The sequence below is a fragment of the Psammomys obesus genome, unplaced genomic scaffold, assembly GCF_907164565.1.
Source record: "Psammomys obesus unplaced genomic scaffold, mPsaObe1.curated_primary_1811, whole genome shotgun sequence".
NCBI lineage: Eukaryota > Metazoa > Chordata > Mammalia > Rodentia > Muridae > Psammomys > Psammomys obesus.
The window spans coordinates 1,365,726-1,382,383 of NW_026594263.1; the positions used below are offsets into that span (position 1 = coordinate 1,365,726).

The following is a 16,658-nucleotide window of genomic DNA, read 5'->3' on the forward strand; positions in this document are numbered from 1 at the left end:
TGGCACTATATGTGTTTTGAGAAAGGAAAGGAGCTCAAGGGGAGATAAAATGAAACACTGATTCAGGAACCCCAATAGAGAGGTAAAAGATGATCTGCCATGGGGAAGAATCAACGATTCTAAGATGAAGCCTGGAGACTACATAAGGTAAAAAGGTACACAAGAAAATCCAGCTAAAGAGCACTACAGACAGGATTGAAAAAAATGCCTCGGTGGTAAGGGCACTTGATGGTCTTCCAGAGGACCTGAATTAATTTCCCAGCACCCTCATCAGGCAGCCCACACTGCCTGTAACTCCAGCTCCAAGGGATCTGACACTTCTTGTGGCTTCCTCAGAGACATGCATCGTAGCATTCATGCAGAACCATAGCCATAAATAAAAAATAAGGTGACAAATGCAAAAATGGCCAGAGATTACAGAATCAAAACACAGTGTCATCTCACAGAAACAGAAGCCATGAGAAGCCTGTTGAAAGGAGAAAGTAATCACTGTTGACAAAATCATCAAGGTTAATAAGAAGCTGAGGGAAAAGGATCATGATTTCCAGGCCAGCCTGGGCTGCACAGTGAAATCTCTCAAAACCAAACAAAAAGGTACATGTTCATGCATGGTTATCCACACCTATAATGCCAGCACTTGGGACTCTGAGGTATGAGAACTACCAGGATTTTAAGGCTAGCTTGGACTACTTAGCAAAACAATGTCTCAACAAACAAAAACAGCAAGTTAAGAGGTGTATTGAATTAAACTTGGTGTGCTAGTGCATGCCTTTATTCCCAGCACTCGGGGAGGCAGAGGCAGGTGGATCTCTGTGAGTTTGAAGCCAGCCTGGTCTACAAATCGAGTACAGGACAGCCAAGGCTACACAGAGAAACCCTGTCTTGAAAAAAAAAAAAAAAAGAGGCGTGTTAAATAGAGCAAACTATGCCCTGTAAGCTGAATTTAACCCACCACCTACCTCAATAAATATTTATTAAAACACAGTCACAGCCATTTATTTAGTTTACAGATTATCTACAGCTATTTTCACACTATGGTGCCAGTAATATTTCAACAAAGCCTGAGTGGCCTCTAAGGTCTAAATATTTTACTCTCTAACCCTAAAAAATATATATATACACAAAGTAGAGCATGGTGGTAGAAGCCTGTATTCCCAGCTTTTAGGAGGCTGGAGTAAGAGGATCTCAATTCAGAAACAAGTTGGAGTTATGATCCTGTATCAGTGATACATACAAATTGGCAGGAGACATGGCTCAGCAGTGAGAAGCTCTGACTGCTCTTCCAGAGGACCCAGGTTTGATTCTCAGCACCCACAATGCCCTCTTCCATTCTCTCAAGGGCACCGGGCAAGGATATGGTACACCAATATGCATGCAAACAAAACACTCACACACATAGAAAAGGAAAAACCAAAATAAATCAATAAATACAACATACAAACAAGTGCTGACCTCTGGTTTAAATGAACTAGTGTATGTTCAGCTGAATTTATGCAGTGCGTCCCTGAGAACTAGCAAAAAACAAACAAACAAACAAACAAACAAACAAAAAAACTGATCTGACTTCAACTACCAGCCGAACTAGTTTGGATTCAGAATTGTCCTTAAGGTGATAGTAACAGGCAAAGGCAGATAAACTAGTTAATGACTGGGTTTTATCGAGTGTTCATAAGGGCTTTCATTTTCACTGGTTCTAATCATTTCCCTCCTGGACTGCTCAGTCACTTCTTAACTAAGTAGAGAAGGGATGTTCCCTCTTAATTCTTCTGTACTTTTATTTTGTGGTGCTGGAAACCAAACCTAAGGCCTTAACTCATGTTAGGCAAGCATTCTACTACTTACCTATAGCCCCAGTTTGAAACAGGGTTTATTGCAGCCCATGCTGCCTTTAGACTCACTAGGTATCCAAAGTTGACCTTGAACTCCTGATCTTTCTGCCTTCACCTCCAAACACTAGGATGATAGGCTACATCTCGAGTGGTTTTATATTAGTTCTTAGTAAAGCCCTCTAGTGACTCCAAGGTCACAGTTAATCCTAGTTCCATATTCCCCTATTAAAATGATAGAAGATATGTGAAGAAGGTTATTGTTTTATTCATCATTGTAGTATGTCTGACACAGTTAAGCAGTTAACTCCAGGACTGGCCAACAAACTGTGATAATATTTCCCAAAATGGGTTTTAAAACAGCAGTAATTGGGGCCAGAGAAGTAGTTTGATAGTAGAGTGCTTGCTCAGAATGCACAAGAGCCTAGATTCCATCTCTAGCACTAAAAAGGTATTAGATATTTCTGTAAAGAATGGATTGTTGGGGTCAACGCATTTGGGATAATAAAATCTTTGATGTTTCATGGAGTGTACTAGTTAATATATCATAGGATCTGAAAATTCACATAGCAAAATTATCTGTATACGTTGTTTAACCTACCACCCTTAACTCCAGACCAAGGAGCTCTTTTAAGAAACATAAATATAAACAGCCAGGCAGTGGTGGCACACACCTTTAATCCCAACAGTTGGAAGGCAAAGGCAGTCAGATCTATGAGTTCAAGGCCAGCCTGGTCTACAGAGTGAGTTCCAGGACAGCCAGGGCTACACAGAGAAACCCTGTCTTGAAAGAGAAAAACAAAAACAAAACAAAACACCCCCCCCAAAAAAAATAAAAGAGAAAAAGAAACACCAGTAAGAAAGAAAGAAAAAGAAACACCAATAAGGGACTGGAGAGATTGCTCAGTGGTTAAGAGTACTGGCTGTTTTTTGGTTTTTTTTTTTTGTTTGTTTGTTTGTTTGTTTGTTTGTTTTCTTTCAGAAGTCCTGAATTCAATTCCCAGCAAACATATGACAACTCATGACTCCCTATTATAGGATCTGATGCCCTCTTCTGGTGTGCAAATGTCAATATGAACAAAGCACCCATATACATAAATAAATCTCTTTAAAAAAATATCAATAGACTGGCATAGTGGCTCATGCATGTGCTTCCAGCACTTGAAGACAGAAGGATTGCTAAGAGTCTGAGGCCAGCCTGGGATACAAAGTGGTTTCGAGGCTAACCAGAGCTACAGAGTGAAAATTCTTTGTTAAAAAGAGAAAGGAAGGAAGGAAGGAAGGAAGGAAGGAAGGAAGGAAGGAAGGAAGGAAGGAAGGAAGGAAGGAAGGAAAGAAAGAAAGAAAGAAAGAAAGAAAGAAAGAAAGAAAGAAAGAAAGAAAGAAAGAAAGAAAGAAAGAAAGATAAAAGGAGAGAAAAGAAAAATCAGTGGCTTTTTCCATGCCTGCCACTTTGGATCAGGAAGGTCTAAGCAGGGCTTGGACCAGAAAAGTTTTGTCCCTAAAGTCACAGTTAGAACTCCATTCTATGGAATGCTGTGTCTAGGCAGCTAGTTTGGATTTTGTAGGGGCATATGGAGAGAAGCAAAGGATACTGCATGCCAAGGTGCTTACATTCAAGGATATTCCAGACCATCCCTCAGCCTCGCCTAGATTACCAGCTTCACCCCCACTCTCCCAGCTGGCCCACACATCTGCTGAGCTCTGACAAAAGCAAATACAGCCACACAGCAGTCACATGATGTTACATAATTTTTAGCCTTTTTCAGTAAAGGTGGTTCATTAAATGTGTGTGTAAAGGTTTGTTTAATGCTGATACCAGAGAAGCATTTACTACAGAGGAATCTCCACATCAGAGGAAACTGCCTGGCTATGGACCTCAAGTAGGGTTTGGAATTCGTGGTTCCTGTAACTATTCAAGGCATCTTTTCTTTGTTACTGTCCTCCCAAAAATGCCTTTTTCCTGCCTTTTCATGTCTTTATGTTTTGAACCATCTCTTCCACAGCCTCTGGTGCTGTTGATGGAGTGGCCTGAAGCTACCAATTTTGCCTGCCTGATTGCGGGGTACTGCCGCCTTCTGCTGGATTCCAGGAAGATGGTCTTCTCCAGGCCTGCCAGCCAGCCTCTTCCACCTCCAATGATAAAGGCAGGTAGGCTCAGCCTCTGCTGTTGGTGTTCCTGAGGCCTTTTGTACTCTGAAGTCATGGAGGGAGGGGCTCCACCATCCTCCTGCTCAGCCTGTACCAACAGTGCCAGCCTGTTTACCAGCATCTAGAACTATAGCACACACCCTACAAACATACCTCATTGGCAAGCACATATAGCATTCACATGTACCTGTTCCACAAGGATGCCTGTGACAACACAGTCTGTTTGAGTGGATGTATGTAAGGTGACAGTAGCAATAGCATGATAGAGCCAATTAAAGAATTGCCTTGGTCAGGTAGGATAGCACATACTTATAATGGCCAGCTACTGACAAGATAGAGGCAGAAAGAGTTTGAGGCCAGCCAAGGCTACATAGAAAGAAAGAAAAAAAAAAACTTTTCTCAAAAGGATTATATTGACACTAAGGCAGAGCTTTGGTGATCTAGGAGAGATTTCTGCCTGTTCTGGCTTCATTGAAGTAAGGCTAACATTAAAATAAAACCTTCCTTTTATTTCATCATATTGGAGATTGACAGAAGTGTCTGAAATTTGAAGTCACTGAAGGCTGGGCATAGGAGGAGATTGGGCATTCCCCCCCCCCAAAAAAAAAAGGTTTGGAAATGGAAGGGAAGGCCAGTAGAAAGCAAATGCAGCCTCCAAGCAGAAAGCTTCCCAGTTAGCTTACCTAGTAAAGCTAATTCTCAGAGATGTTCTGGTAGTGGTACAAACAGAGGCCTTGAAGAAAAAAAAAAAGCTGTCCAGCCTGGGTGCTCCTGCCTAAAAGGTGACAGAGAACTTCATCCTCCATGTGTTAGACCTCAGGCTGACTTATGCACAGTATGCCTTCGTAGCTCAAACATCACAGACAGAATGGAAAGAGCACCCAGGATTCACCCTTGTCATAAACTGAACACTTGATCCAATTGCTCTTGACACTTGACTATAACTAAACCTTCAAGACTTTCTTGCTTTCAGGTCACTGCACCTGATGGGGATGATGGTATCTGAGTAGAAGTAGAAACACACTTCTGGCAGATGACCCAGCACCTAGAGAGCTGAGTATTGCCCATTTTAAGTGTTGTTCTTTATCATGAACGAGTCAAAAACATAGTCTGCATACATAGTAGGCCCAACTTTCAATCTCATATCACTGTTCACAGCAATTGATAAGCAGTTCATCTCATGAAGATTTTGAAAAGGATTTGTGGTCCCAAAAGAAGGAGTGTCTGCATAGTAGGAATTTGTGTGACTTCCAATGACTAACTCGAAGAGGTAAATGTGCTTTGCAAACCTTTAGATGATCAAATGTTGGAAAAAAAAAACATCATTAGCATTCTCAGTGTCACCTGTGGTCCTCCTCTGGCTAATCACACCCAAGTAAAGTGTATCTCTTACTGAGCAGGAGGGTGGGGGGAGAAAGAAGAGAGGGTAGAAGGATGAACCTATAGCCATTCAAGGAAGGACCAGGTGGAACAGTGAGAACTATTCCGGTGTCAATTTTGAGAGGACAGTAGGCATGGTTATATAGTCCCAATCTGTGGGACAATTATCAGTCATGCCATCAGCACCCTAGTCAATTCTGGTTGCAAGTATCCCCCTTATTATAGAGATTGTGGCACCAAGTCCCAAGACGTGGGCTACATGTGTTCCTGCAACCTCATGGAATACTTTTCACATGGCTTCCCTGTTGCTTTCTCAAAATTAGGTCTGTTTTATTAAATTCCCTTGGAAATAGGCATGACTTGCATATCCTTCTCCAAGTCTCCAATTTCTCAAGAGGTTCCTTGCACACCTTCACTGTGGAAGGAGCTCAGTACTCACCAAGCAAATGGGTCTCTGTATCCATTTATGAGCCAAATGGGCCAGTGTGTTGTCATTGCTGTTTATATACTGCTTCTGCTTAGGATGGAAACAATCAGTTCAGAGGCAAAGCATATAGGAAACACTGTGTTTCTCTTTCCTCTTCTGACCAAAAAGATAAGAACTTGGGCTTGATATCACCTGCATGGAGTCTGGTTAGGTATAAGGTGCTAGTTTCTTGGCTTTTTGAACTGCTGGGTGCCAGGTTGACAGCAGCCACTAACTGAATGATCTTGTTGTATAAGGTAACCCCTCGTGGCCTGGCCCAAATTCAGCAAAGTTTCGGGCTGATAAGTACATCTTTTCTCATGTCCTCTAAGAAGAGAAAAGTGCCACTGAAGAGGCATTAGCCCCAAGTTTCAGTGGATTGTCTGTCCCTTCCTGGTCTTGAAGACCTTTAGAATCACCATCCAAATCTGAGATGACTTTCCTCTATCAGATCTCATTTTCATTCTATAACTGAAATTCCAGAGCCCACCATAGTGCTTTAGCAAAGGCTATAGCAAGGAAGCATCTAGCACAGACATATAATCCCAGCTTCTTGGACGTTTGAGGCAAAAAGATCACAAGTTCAAGGTCTGCCTCAACACCAGGGCAACAGAAAGGTGTCCTCACAGTTTCAGCTGGGCTTTTCCCAGAGTCAAAAGCCATATTACATGCAGGAAATGGTCTCTGTGGAAAAGAGAAAGAAGTCTGGCCAGGGCTATATTTTTGCTTTACAGGAGCTGTTGCCTACCAACTAGCCCAGCTAGTTTCAGCCTACCAGGCCAAAAGGATGCTTTTAACCCAGCAACAAGGGAATAAAGCACCCTGTCTTAAAAACCTAGAAAAACGGGAGAATGGGAGAGTGCTAGAGAAGGAATCCTCTCCTTCACAGTACTTCACTAAAGCAAGTATTTTACTTACAAAACGGGTGTTCCTCAAGGATCCATTATAACAGACATTGAGAATAGAGCTGAGCACAACAACTATGCTTCTTTTGGTACTTTCCTTCACATGGCTTACAGTCTAGTGGGAAAATAGACAGATGAGTCCAGGATGGTGCCAAGACAGTAAATAGCTTGTCATTTACATAATACCATCTGAATTTGAGAGCCAAAATCACACTGAGGTGGAAAGAAATCCAGAGGCAGGTCCAGCAAGATGGCTTAGCAAATACAGACAGGCACGTGCCCCCAAGCTTGAAAGCCTTAGTTCAACCCCCAGAACCCATATAGTAGGAGAGAGCCAACTCCCACTATGCACATGATGGCATACGTGTACCTACATGAATACACACATGTACATACACAGACAGACACACACACACACACACAAGATGAATAAGTAGTGGAAAGAAATAGTGAAATGAAAGGAAGACAGCCGCCATCTCTTCCCAGCCCTGAGCTTCCTGTATTATCTGTTGGGTCATCCAAGAAAATAAGGCTTTGGAGATGGGATGTCAAAAATGGAGTTAGGACCTCAGTTAGAGAAATTCACTCCATATTTTCTAACATATTTTGAAACAGTTTACTGTGCTGAACTGAATGTTCTTATTTTATATACATATGTGTGTATATATGCATGTATGTGTATATTCAGGCATCAAGTTTTCCTGTACATATAACCCAGCAAACTGAGTGTGGTAATTCATGTCTGTAATCACAGCACCCAGGAGGCTGATGTAGGAGGATTACACATTCAAGGCTAGCCTACGCTACAAATAACACCCAGCAACATTTGTAGAAAGTTAGACTGAACATAGTATTCTTTTCTTTTTTGGATGATTCAGAAAAACCTTGAGGTTCTTACAGGGCTTCTATGTCATAGTTATGACTGATGAACACAACTTTATAAAAATACACCAGGGCCAAGTCTAGAAAGCTTCTTAAGTCAATCTTGTGCTGACTATATGTATAATACAAATATGTGCATGTTTTATCTATAATGTATATACATATATTTTAGCATAATTCTAGTCAGTTCACTGTCCTGTTCTTTGCCAACATTTTTTAGTCGACCTTGTGAGTGACTGAGTACAGAAGGATGAATTAGGACATCTCCAACCCCCTGCGTAGGAAAAGCTGATGAGCAATTCACATAGATTTACAATGTCAGAGACAAGCTGTCCCAGCCATCAACCAAATGCAGTTGACATTAAAGGAACTTCTAACACAACTAGAGGACACTCAGGACACCCCAGGTGCACTCTCTCCTTATATCTGGAAATCATAATGCCAATGGTGGGCTAAACATCACCTGACCTTAGCAGTGAAGTATGAGGAAAATGTTTCTTCCTGCAGGGAGAGCAACCACCTTCAGAACTCCAGTCTTTATCTGAAAGAGAAGAGCTGTCATTTGCTTATTGGATAGAATTCTGGGAGCCACTTCTGATATTAGCATATTGCCAGCCTGGCTACCTAGGATAGTTCAGTTGTCTCCTAAATAGTTACCACCTGGTGCATTCCCATTGCAGCAGATAATGCCTTCAGGGAGAGATGTATCATGAACCAAGAGCTAAGGACTCTGTGCTCCCTGGAGCACTTCCTTAACTTTCAGAAGCCTTGATGGAGGATGAGTCACTAAATACTAATTCTCTAACTGATCCAGAGTTTCCTGCCCCAGCCAATAAGATGTGAAGTCTAACCCACACAGTGTGAGTACATTGAATCTGTATATAGGTAGATAATATAGTCTATAGAAAATCCCAAGAATTGGGGAGCTGAAGGAAGAGACTTGGGTTATAATCTTTTCTCTGTTGCATTCATGTGAACAGAAACAAGTCCCATAAACAGTCTAAGTTTACTTGTCTTTAAAATGAGGAGTAATATATACTACATACCTCCTGAGAAATTTGACAGGATAATGTGAGATAAACCACATTAAGTTATTTCACAATCCAAAGTAGTTTTTTTAAAAAAAATCCTTTCAGCCAGGCATGGTGGCACCTTTACACTGGCACTCAGAGAGGCAGAGACAGTCAGGCCAGCCAGGACTACATAGTAAGATTATGATTCAAAACCAAAACAACTCAACCCTGTTCCAAATCTGGGTGTGGTGTCATACTCCTGTAATTAAAGCACTCTGGAGGATGGGGTAGGAGGATTGCAAATTCAAGGCCATCTTGGGCCATATAGTAGTCTCTATCCTAAGGGGGCTGGAGAGATTGCTCAATGGATAAGAGCATTTGTTGCTTTTCCAAAGGGCCTAAGTTCTGTTTCCAGCACCCACATGAGGTGGCTACAGCTACAGGGAATCTGACACCCTCTTCTGACCTCTATGGTATCTGCACCCATGCACACAAGCATAAATACTCACAGAAAGAAATAACTTTTTTCTTTTCTTTTTATACAACATATTTTGATCATATTCTTTCCCCTCCCTCAAGTCCTCCCAGATCTTCTCTACTTCTTTGCCCACCAATAAATCTTTAAATGAAAAATAAAGGGAAAAAGTGGTGACTTGGCACATGGTAAACTTTTAAAAAGTAATTGTTTTTGGATTTGGTTTTGGTATTGGTTTTTGAGACACGCTTTTTCTGTGTATCCTTGTCTGTCCTGGACTCACTTTGTAGACCAGAGTGGCCTCGAAAGCACAATGATCTGTTTGCATCTGCTTTTGAGTGCTGTGACACCATGCCTGGGTACAGCTCCATGTTAGTATATTTAGTATATTCATAGGGTTGTGTGATTATCCAGTTTTATAACATTTTCACCATTTGATCTGGGTCTGGTAACACAGGCCTGAAAATACATCTACTGGTTAGGCTGGGTCCCTTCCCATATTGTCTCCTGTTTGCTACACAGAGCAGATAGCTACTGCTTTGTAGCTTTATCTTTATAGTGTTGATTGTTCTGAGTGTTTTATATGAATGAACTTACTTAATATAGTCCTTTGTACTTTGCTTTTTCACTTAACATAGTGTTTTCAAGGGCCATTCATGTTATATCATACAGTAATACATTGCTCCTTTTCATTACTGTATAATATACTATTGTACAGAATACATTTTATCTGTCACTTCATCAGATGATAGACTTTTGGGTTGTTTTTATGTTTTAGCTATTATGAATAATGATGTTAAACATTTGTGTCCAGTTTTCTGTTTGTTTTTTTTTGTCTGTCTTTATTTCTTTTCGTCCAGTCAAATGATAACTATTCTCAATTATTAGAGGAACTGCCTATTTTCCAAAATGATGCCACCATTTTACATTTCTACCAGCAATAGTAGAGTAGTATAACTTCATCATAACTTCACCAATTGTTGTTGAATATTGATATTTATTATTAATTTGTCTTTTAGTTGAGCAGTGGTTATTCCTAAACAATCTGTATACCCAAATCATCACACAGAGATAAGTATTTACTTAAATAACCTAGAGCACAATGCTGGGCAATAGTTACCCTATCTTATACCTCCAAGCTCGTATAGTTCCCTCCCATTCATATTTCCAACATTATACTTGCTTTTAGTCATATCTTAGGTCTGGTTCACCTCTCCTCCTGGTTCCAAGTCCTCTCCTACTGATCTCTGCTCTCTGACTTCTTCCACTCCCTTCCTTCTTCTCCCTTCCAGACCAGGATGTCCCAGCCTAGTCTCTCCATTGTTCAGTATTGGCTGGTTGTTTTATTGACAATGCAGAGAACAAATGGTGGCATGTTTACACAAACTTGAGACAGGTGATGGTTAGAATAAATGTCAGAATGCAATGTCCAGATTTAAACCAGATAGTGGGATAGATAAATCATCATTTGAATGAGCAAGGGTAAATTGTATACATTCCACAAGAGCATTATACCAACAACAAATATTTGTTATTACCTGTCTTCTTACATCCATCATAGTGGATAGAAGAGCAAACCCTGATGTTTATTTGCAGTTCATGAATGGCCAATGATTTTGAACATCTTTCATGTGTTCATTGCTCTTTTGTATGTCTTCTTTTGTGAAATACCCATTCAAATCCTTTGTCCATTTTTAAGTTGAACCATTTGGCCATAAATATGATAGTTTATTTCTGCACATTTCACTGTATTACATTGATTTATACACCTATCTTCAGGTCAATATTACACTATCTTGAGTATTATTTTTCTCTCTTTGTTTTCAGGATTGTCTAGTTATTCTGGGTATTTTGAGATTCTATGTGAATTTATAATTGGCTTATCAATTTTCCACAAAGTCAGCTGAGATTCTAATAAGGATTATTATTATCTTAAGTTGTATGCAGTATGAAGCCTTCTAGTCCATGAATGTAGAATCTTTCCACTTTGTCTTTCATTTGTTTCAAAAATGTTTTATGGAATTCAGTATACAAGTATTGCTCTTCTTTTTAAAAATTTGTACTTAGTGTTTGATATTCTTTCTGTGTCTAGTAAGTCATTTAATTATCCTCTGACCCTTTTTTTAGCACAAAGTTTCATAGAACTATGAATTCAAAGCAGATTTTCTTATATATCAATGTGGATTATAAATAGTGTATTTTAGGTTCAGCATGGTGGCATACACCTTTAATGCCAGCACCAAGGAGCCAGAGGCAGGTAGATCTGCATGAGTTCAAGGCCAATGTGGTCTACACAGCAAGTGCCAGGCCAGCCAGGAATGCATAATGATACCGTGTCTCAAAAGAAAACACAGGTTTTGTTTTTTTTTTTTAAGGTTTATTTATTATGTACACAATGTTATGCCTGCTCTCCAGAAGAGGGGACCAAGTCTTATTATAGATGAGGCAACATGTAGTTGCTGGGAATTGAACTGAGGACCTTTGAAAGAGCAGCAAAAGAGCAACCAGTGCTCTTAACTGCTGAGTCATCTCTCCAACTAGAAAGTATGTTTTATAATAATGATTTAACACTTTTTATAGCAGACTATAAGAAACTGGCAACAATAGCATCATCAATAATTTGGGATGATGGAGGGGCACAATGAACACACAGGAGTTAGGAGTCAGACAAAAGTAAAATCATAAACCAAGCAAAGTGTAGGTATGCATGCAGATGATCCCAACACTTAAGAGATAGAAGCAGAAGAACCAGAATTTCAAGGCCATCATCTGCTACATAGCAAGTTTGGGGTCAGCCTAAGCTACACAAGACACTGTCCCAAAGCAAAGAAACAAACAAATACAGAATAAGTAAAATCTTGCTCCACTGAGGTCACCTCATGACCTAGGCCAAATTTCTTAACTTGAGTTATTTGCTCACGTACCAAGTCCCAAAACTCTATCTTGTGATATCTGTGCTTATATTGGTCATGTGTAATAGCTAAGAATGTATCAAACATTTTAACATATTTTACTTTTCAAAAATTGTTTTTAGTGCCAGGTGTGATGATTCATACCATTAATCCCAGCACTTGGGAAGCAGAGGCAGAGGGATCTCTGAGTTTGAGGCCAGGATGGTCTATATAGTGAGGTCTAGGCCAGCCAAGGCTACACAGAGAAATCCTGTCTCAAATGTACAGAACGAATTTCATTATATCACTTTCATGTGTATATATTGTTATATTTTTCCCACATGCACTCTCCCTACTATCCCACCCCTCATCCTTTACTCATTCCCTTTGTTCCAGGCCAGCCAGAGACAGATAGTGGAAACTGTTACTCCTCCAAGGGTGATGAAGATGGAGAGATAATATCCATAAATTGCTTACCATGAAAGCACAAGGGCCTGAATTTGATTCCCAGTACCCATGTAAGGGCCAGTCACAGTGGCATGCAGTCATAATGTCACCACTGACAGGGAGGTGGAGACAGGAGGATCAGTGGGACATTGTGGCCAGTGAGTGTAGCTAAATTAATGAGCTTCAGGTTCTGTGAGAGACTTTGTCTCAAAAACTAGAGAGTTGGCAAGATGGCTTGGTGGATAAAGGTACCTGCCACCAAGCCTGATAACCTGAGTTCCAATCCTAGAATCCACATGATGAAAGGAGAGAACCAACTCCTGTAAGTTATTCTCTGACCCCCAGAAGCACACTGTGGCATGCATGCATGCATGTGAGCATATGAGCAAGTATGTGTGACACTCATGTGCATGAACTTGAGCATGTAGGCCCACACACACAATGGGGGAGATAAATGTAATTTTCTTTTTGGCTTTTTGAGACAGGGTTTCCCTGTGTAACCCTGACTTTCCTGGAACTAACTCTGTAAACTAGGCTGGACTTGAACTCACAAAGATCCTCTTGCCTTTGCCTCCCAACTACTGGGATTAAAGGTCTGCAGTACCACCACCCAGCTAATTTAAACCATTTTGAATGAATACATCAATACAGAATATGAAGAGAAAGGTTGAGGAGTATGCCTAACATTGACTCTGGACTCCACTTGCACACAGCCGTACAACATATACATAAAACCCAGACTTCAGTCTTCAGCAACTCATAAACTGGATGTGGTGACACATGACTATAGTCTCAGCTTTCACCAGGCAGGGAAAGAGGATTAAGAATTCAAGAACAGCTCAGGAAATATGCGACCCTGTCAAACAAAACAAAACAAATTGCATTGTGTACATGTATCAAATTTTCACTTTTTTTCTTTCCCCCCTTTGAGAATAGAATCTTACATATTCTAAAATAACCTTGAACTTGCTAGATAGCCAAAGATAACAGGATCACCTTGAACTCCTGATCCTCCTGCCTCTACCTCCTAGCTGCTGGGATTACAGACATGTGTCACCATAACCAGTTTTCTTTATTTTTTTAATGTGGTGCAGATAATCAAACTCAGGATTTTGTGCATGCAAAGCAACTGCTCTACCATCTACATCCCAAGCTAAGCTGTGAAGGCTTTTTTTAATAAATAACATTTATTATGTTGAAAAAATCCCTTTGATTCTAGTTTGTTGACTAAGGCCGTGGGGTTTGGGTTGTTTTGTTTTTTTTTTTTTTAATTTTTTCAAATGCTTTCTGTGTCTTTTGAGATGAACACGCATATTTTAGTCTCTATTATCGTGATATATTGTATGAATTAAAAATTCATTTCCTCCCCTATCATTGGACTTGGAAATGGACAGGGAAGAGATGAGGGAGAGAGGATGGAATTGGGAGGAATGAGGGAGCAGGATACAGCTGGGATACAAAGTTAATAAACTGTAACTAATATTAAAAAAATTCACTTTTGGGAGCTGGAGAGATTGGTCAGTGTTTCAGAGTACCACTAGCTACCCATCTAGAGAATCTGATTTTGATTTCCAGAAGCTATACAACATCTCGCAACCATCTGTAACTCCAGTTCCAGGGGACCTAATGCCCTTTTCTGGCTTCCATGAACACCAGGCAGTCAAGTGATACATGAACATATATGCAGGCAAAACACCCATACACATAAAATAAAAATACAATTTTAAATTAACTGACTTTTCATGTCAAAACAATTTTCCATTAATGCAGCAAACCCCCCATACACAAACACACTGGCATGCAATTACTAGTATGTAATTCTTTTTATGTGTTTCTGGGTTACATTTGTTAGGATTTTGTTGATAGATTTTTGTGTCTATATTTATAAACATTGTGTTCAAAAGATATGGGATTGTAGAGGTTTTTTGTTGTTGCTTTTGTTTTTGTTTTTTCTGAGACAGGGTTTCTATGTGTAACCTTGGCTGTCCTGGACTCACTTTGTAGACCAGGCTGGCCTTGAACTCACAGAGATCTGCCTGCCTCTGGTTCCCTGAGTACTGGGAATACAGGTGTGGGCCACTGCGCTGCACCTGGCTAGTGGTCTGTAGTTTTATTGTGATGTCTTTCTTTGGTTTCTATATTAAGATAATACTGGCCTCAGAAAGACCTAAAAAGTATTCTTGCTTCTTTTTATTTTCTCCTTGTTTGGTTTTGAAAACAGGGTTTTGCTGGAGCCAAGACTGGCCCACGATTCTCTGTACAGGCTATACTCTGGTTCATAGTCATCTTCCTGCATCAGTGTCTCAAGTGCTGGGAGGTGAAAGCAAGATGGTCAGGAGTTCAAGGCCAGTTTCAGAAACAGAGTGAGTTAGAGGCTAGTGTGGGCTACATGAGACCCTATCTTAAATAAAAAGGTACGCTATTAGTGTCAAGCATGGTGTTATATACTTGCAATCCCAGCACTTAGAAAACAGAGGCAGGAGGATCACCACAAGTCCATGGCCAGCTCGGCCTACATTATAAATTCAAAACTATCTAGGGCTAGACAGTGAAATTATATCTTTAAGAAAGTGGTATACTTAAGGCTCTAACTACTGTAGAATTGCATATACATTTTTCAATTGAGACTGTTTTTCACATCATGTGTTTGGCACTCAGTTGCTGGGTGCCAGTACTGTGTTTTTGTCCTAACTGTAAGTACTATTGAAAAGTGACATGAACACATTGATCTGGCCTTATCAAACTGACTTTTGAGAGCATTTAAAGTCTTGTTTTCCAATACCTTGGCCATCATGATGATTAGCTTTCTGAATTCTGAAGTTCTCCAATCTGGACTCAATCCCAGGTGGCCATTTACAACTCATATGACCTTAAGTAAATCATATAACCATTTTGGTCTGTTTCTTCCTTTGTTAAATGGGGATACATATACCTACCTCACTGGTTTGCGAAACAGAATGGGGTAACATATAACTTATCCTGGATGTTTTGTTGTTGCTGTTTTTGTTTGTTTGAGATAGGGTCACTCAATTCCTGGGCTGGCTTCAAACTCACTATGTAGCTGAGGACTGCCTTGAGCTCCTGCTCATTCTGCCATTACTTCCCCAGAGTTGAGATTACAGACACATGCCACCATGCCCAGCTTTGTGCTGGTTTTTTCATCTGTCTGCTGATAGCAGAGCAAGCTGGCATTGTCTGAGTATAGCCTCATAAAAGATATGAGATGAGCTCCCAAAACAGTATGATAAAGAAACCACTCAGGTCAAATTTGCTGTACATAAGGCTTTGATGTACATAAATACTATCAAGAGCTGTTGATCAGAACATTTTACCACTTGTAGTGGCCTTGCATGAATACAGGGCAGTAATAAGCTTTGAAGAGTCATAAGAATCAGGCCCCATGCTCATTCCATAAAGCACAGCCCTTCATGTCTCTCGTATACATTACAAATTCAAATGCCCAGAATTTGACTAGCGGGTAACTATCCTTTCAAGATCTCTGGTCTCCTGGCAAGAAGCACTTTTGAAATGCAAACTCTGGAATTGTACTAGCCAGGTTGGAGGTTCATCTCTTTGATTTCAATTTTTGTTGTTCATTTTGTTTTTGTTTTTGTTTTTGAGACAATCTCATACTATAGCCCAGGCTAGAGCTTACTGTGTAGCCGAAGCTACCCTGAAACATATGGTAGCCCTTCTCCATTAGTCTTCTAAGCTTAAGCTACCATGCTCAGCTTGTGCTAGCTGGTTTAACACCTTCTCAGGAAACAAAGTAACTTCTCATATCAGTTTCTTGGACTAGAACGGATCCAAGATAGCAAGAGAACCACAGAGTACTAGGAGTAGGTCTGGCTTCACAAAGGGGTGAGGGCAGTGACAGAAGTATGAAGAGGTATCAAAGTCACATGAAGCAAACCTCATCTCCTTAGGCATGTTTACACCTGACTCTTAAACCAAACATATCCATGGGAGAATCCTGTGGTGCCTGATGTTAGATCGTGATTTTTTTTCCCCTTTGCAGAGGTGATAAAGGCTTCTGCATCTCTGCCGATCATATTCTACTCACTATACTTACAGTATCAGCAGTGGCATGGTGGCATGGTGGCATGGCCCATCAGCACACTCTCCCTGTAATCTCTAGCAGCTGGGCAAATTTCTCTCTCTCTCTCTCTCTCTCTCTCTCTCTCTCTCTCTCCCTCTCTCCCTGTTATCCAGTCACACTGCT

The 16,658-nt window shown here is 40.4% G+C and overlaps 1 protein-coding gene across 1 annotated transcript in view; it reads left to right on the forward strand.

The window, feature by feature from the left end:
• The window catches only part of Frmpd3 (FERM and PDZ domain containing 3), a 95,551-nt gene that overhangs the window by 72,598 nt on the left and 6,295 nt on the right, over positions 1 to 16,658 (forward strand). The window contains exon 13 of the mRNA XM_055618380.1: positions 3,833 to 3,977. Within this exon, the coding sequence (XP_055474355.1) occupies positions 3,833 to 3,977 (145 nt within the window). The remainder of the gene's footprint in view (positions 1 to 3,832; positions 3,978 to 16,658) is intronic.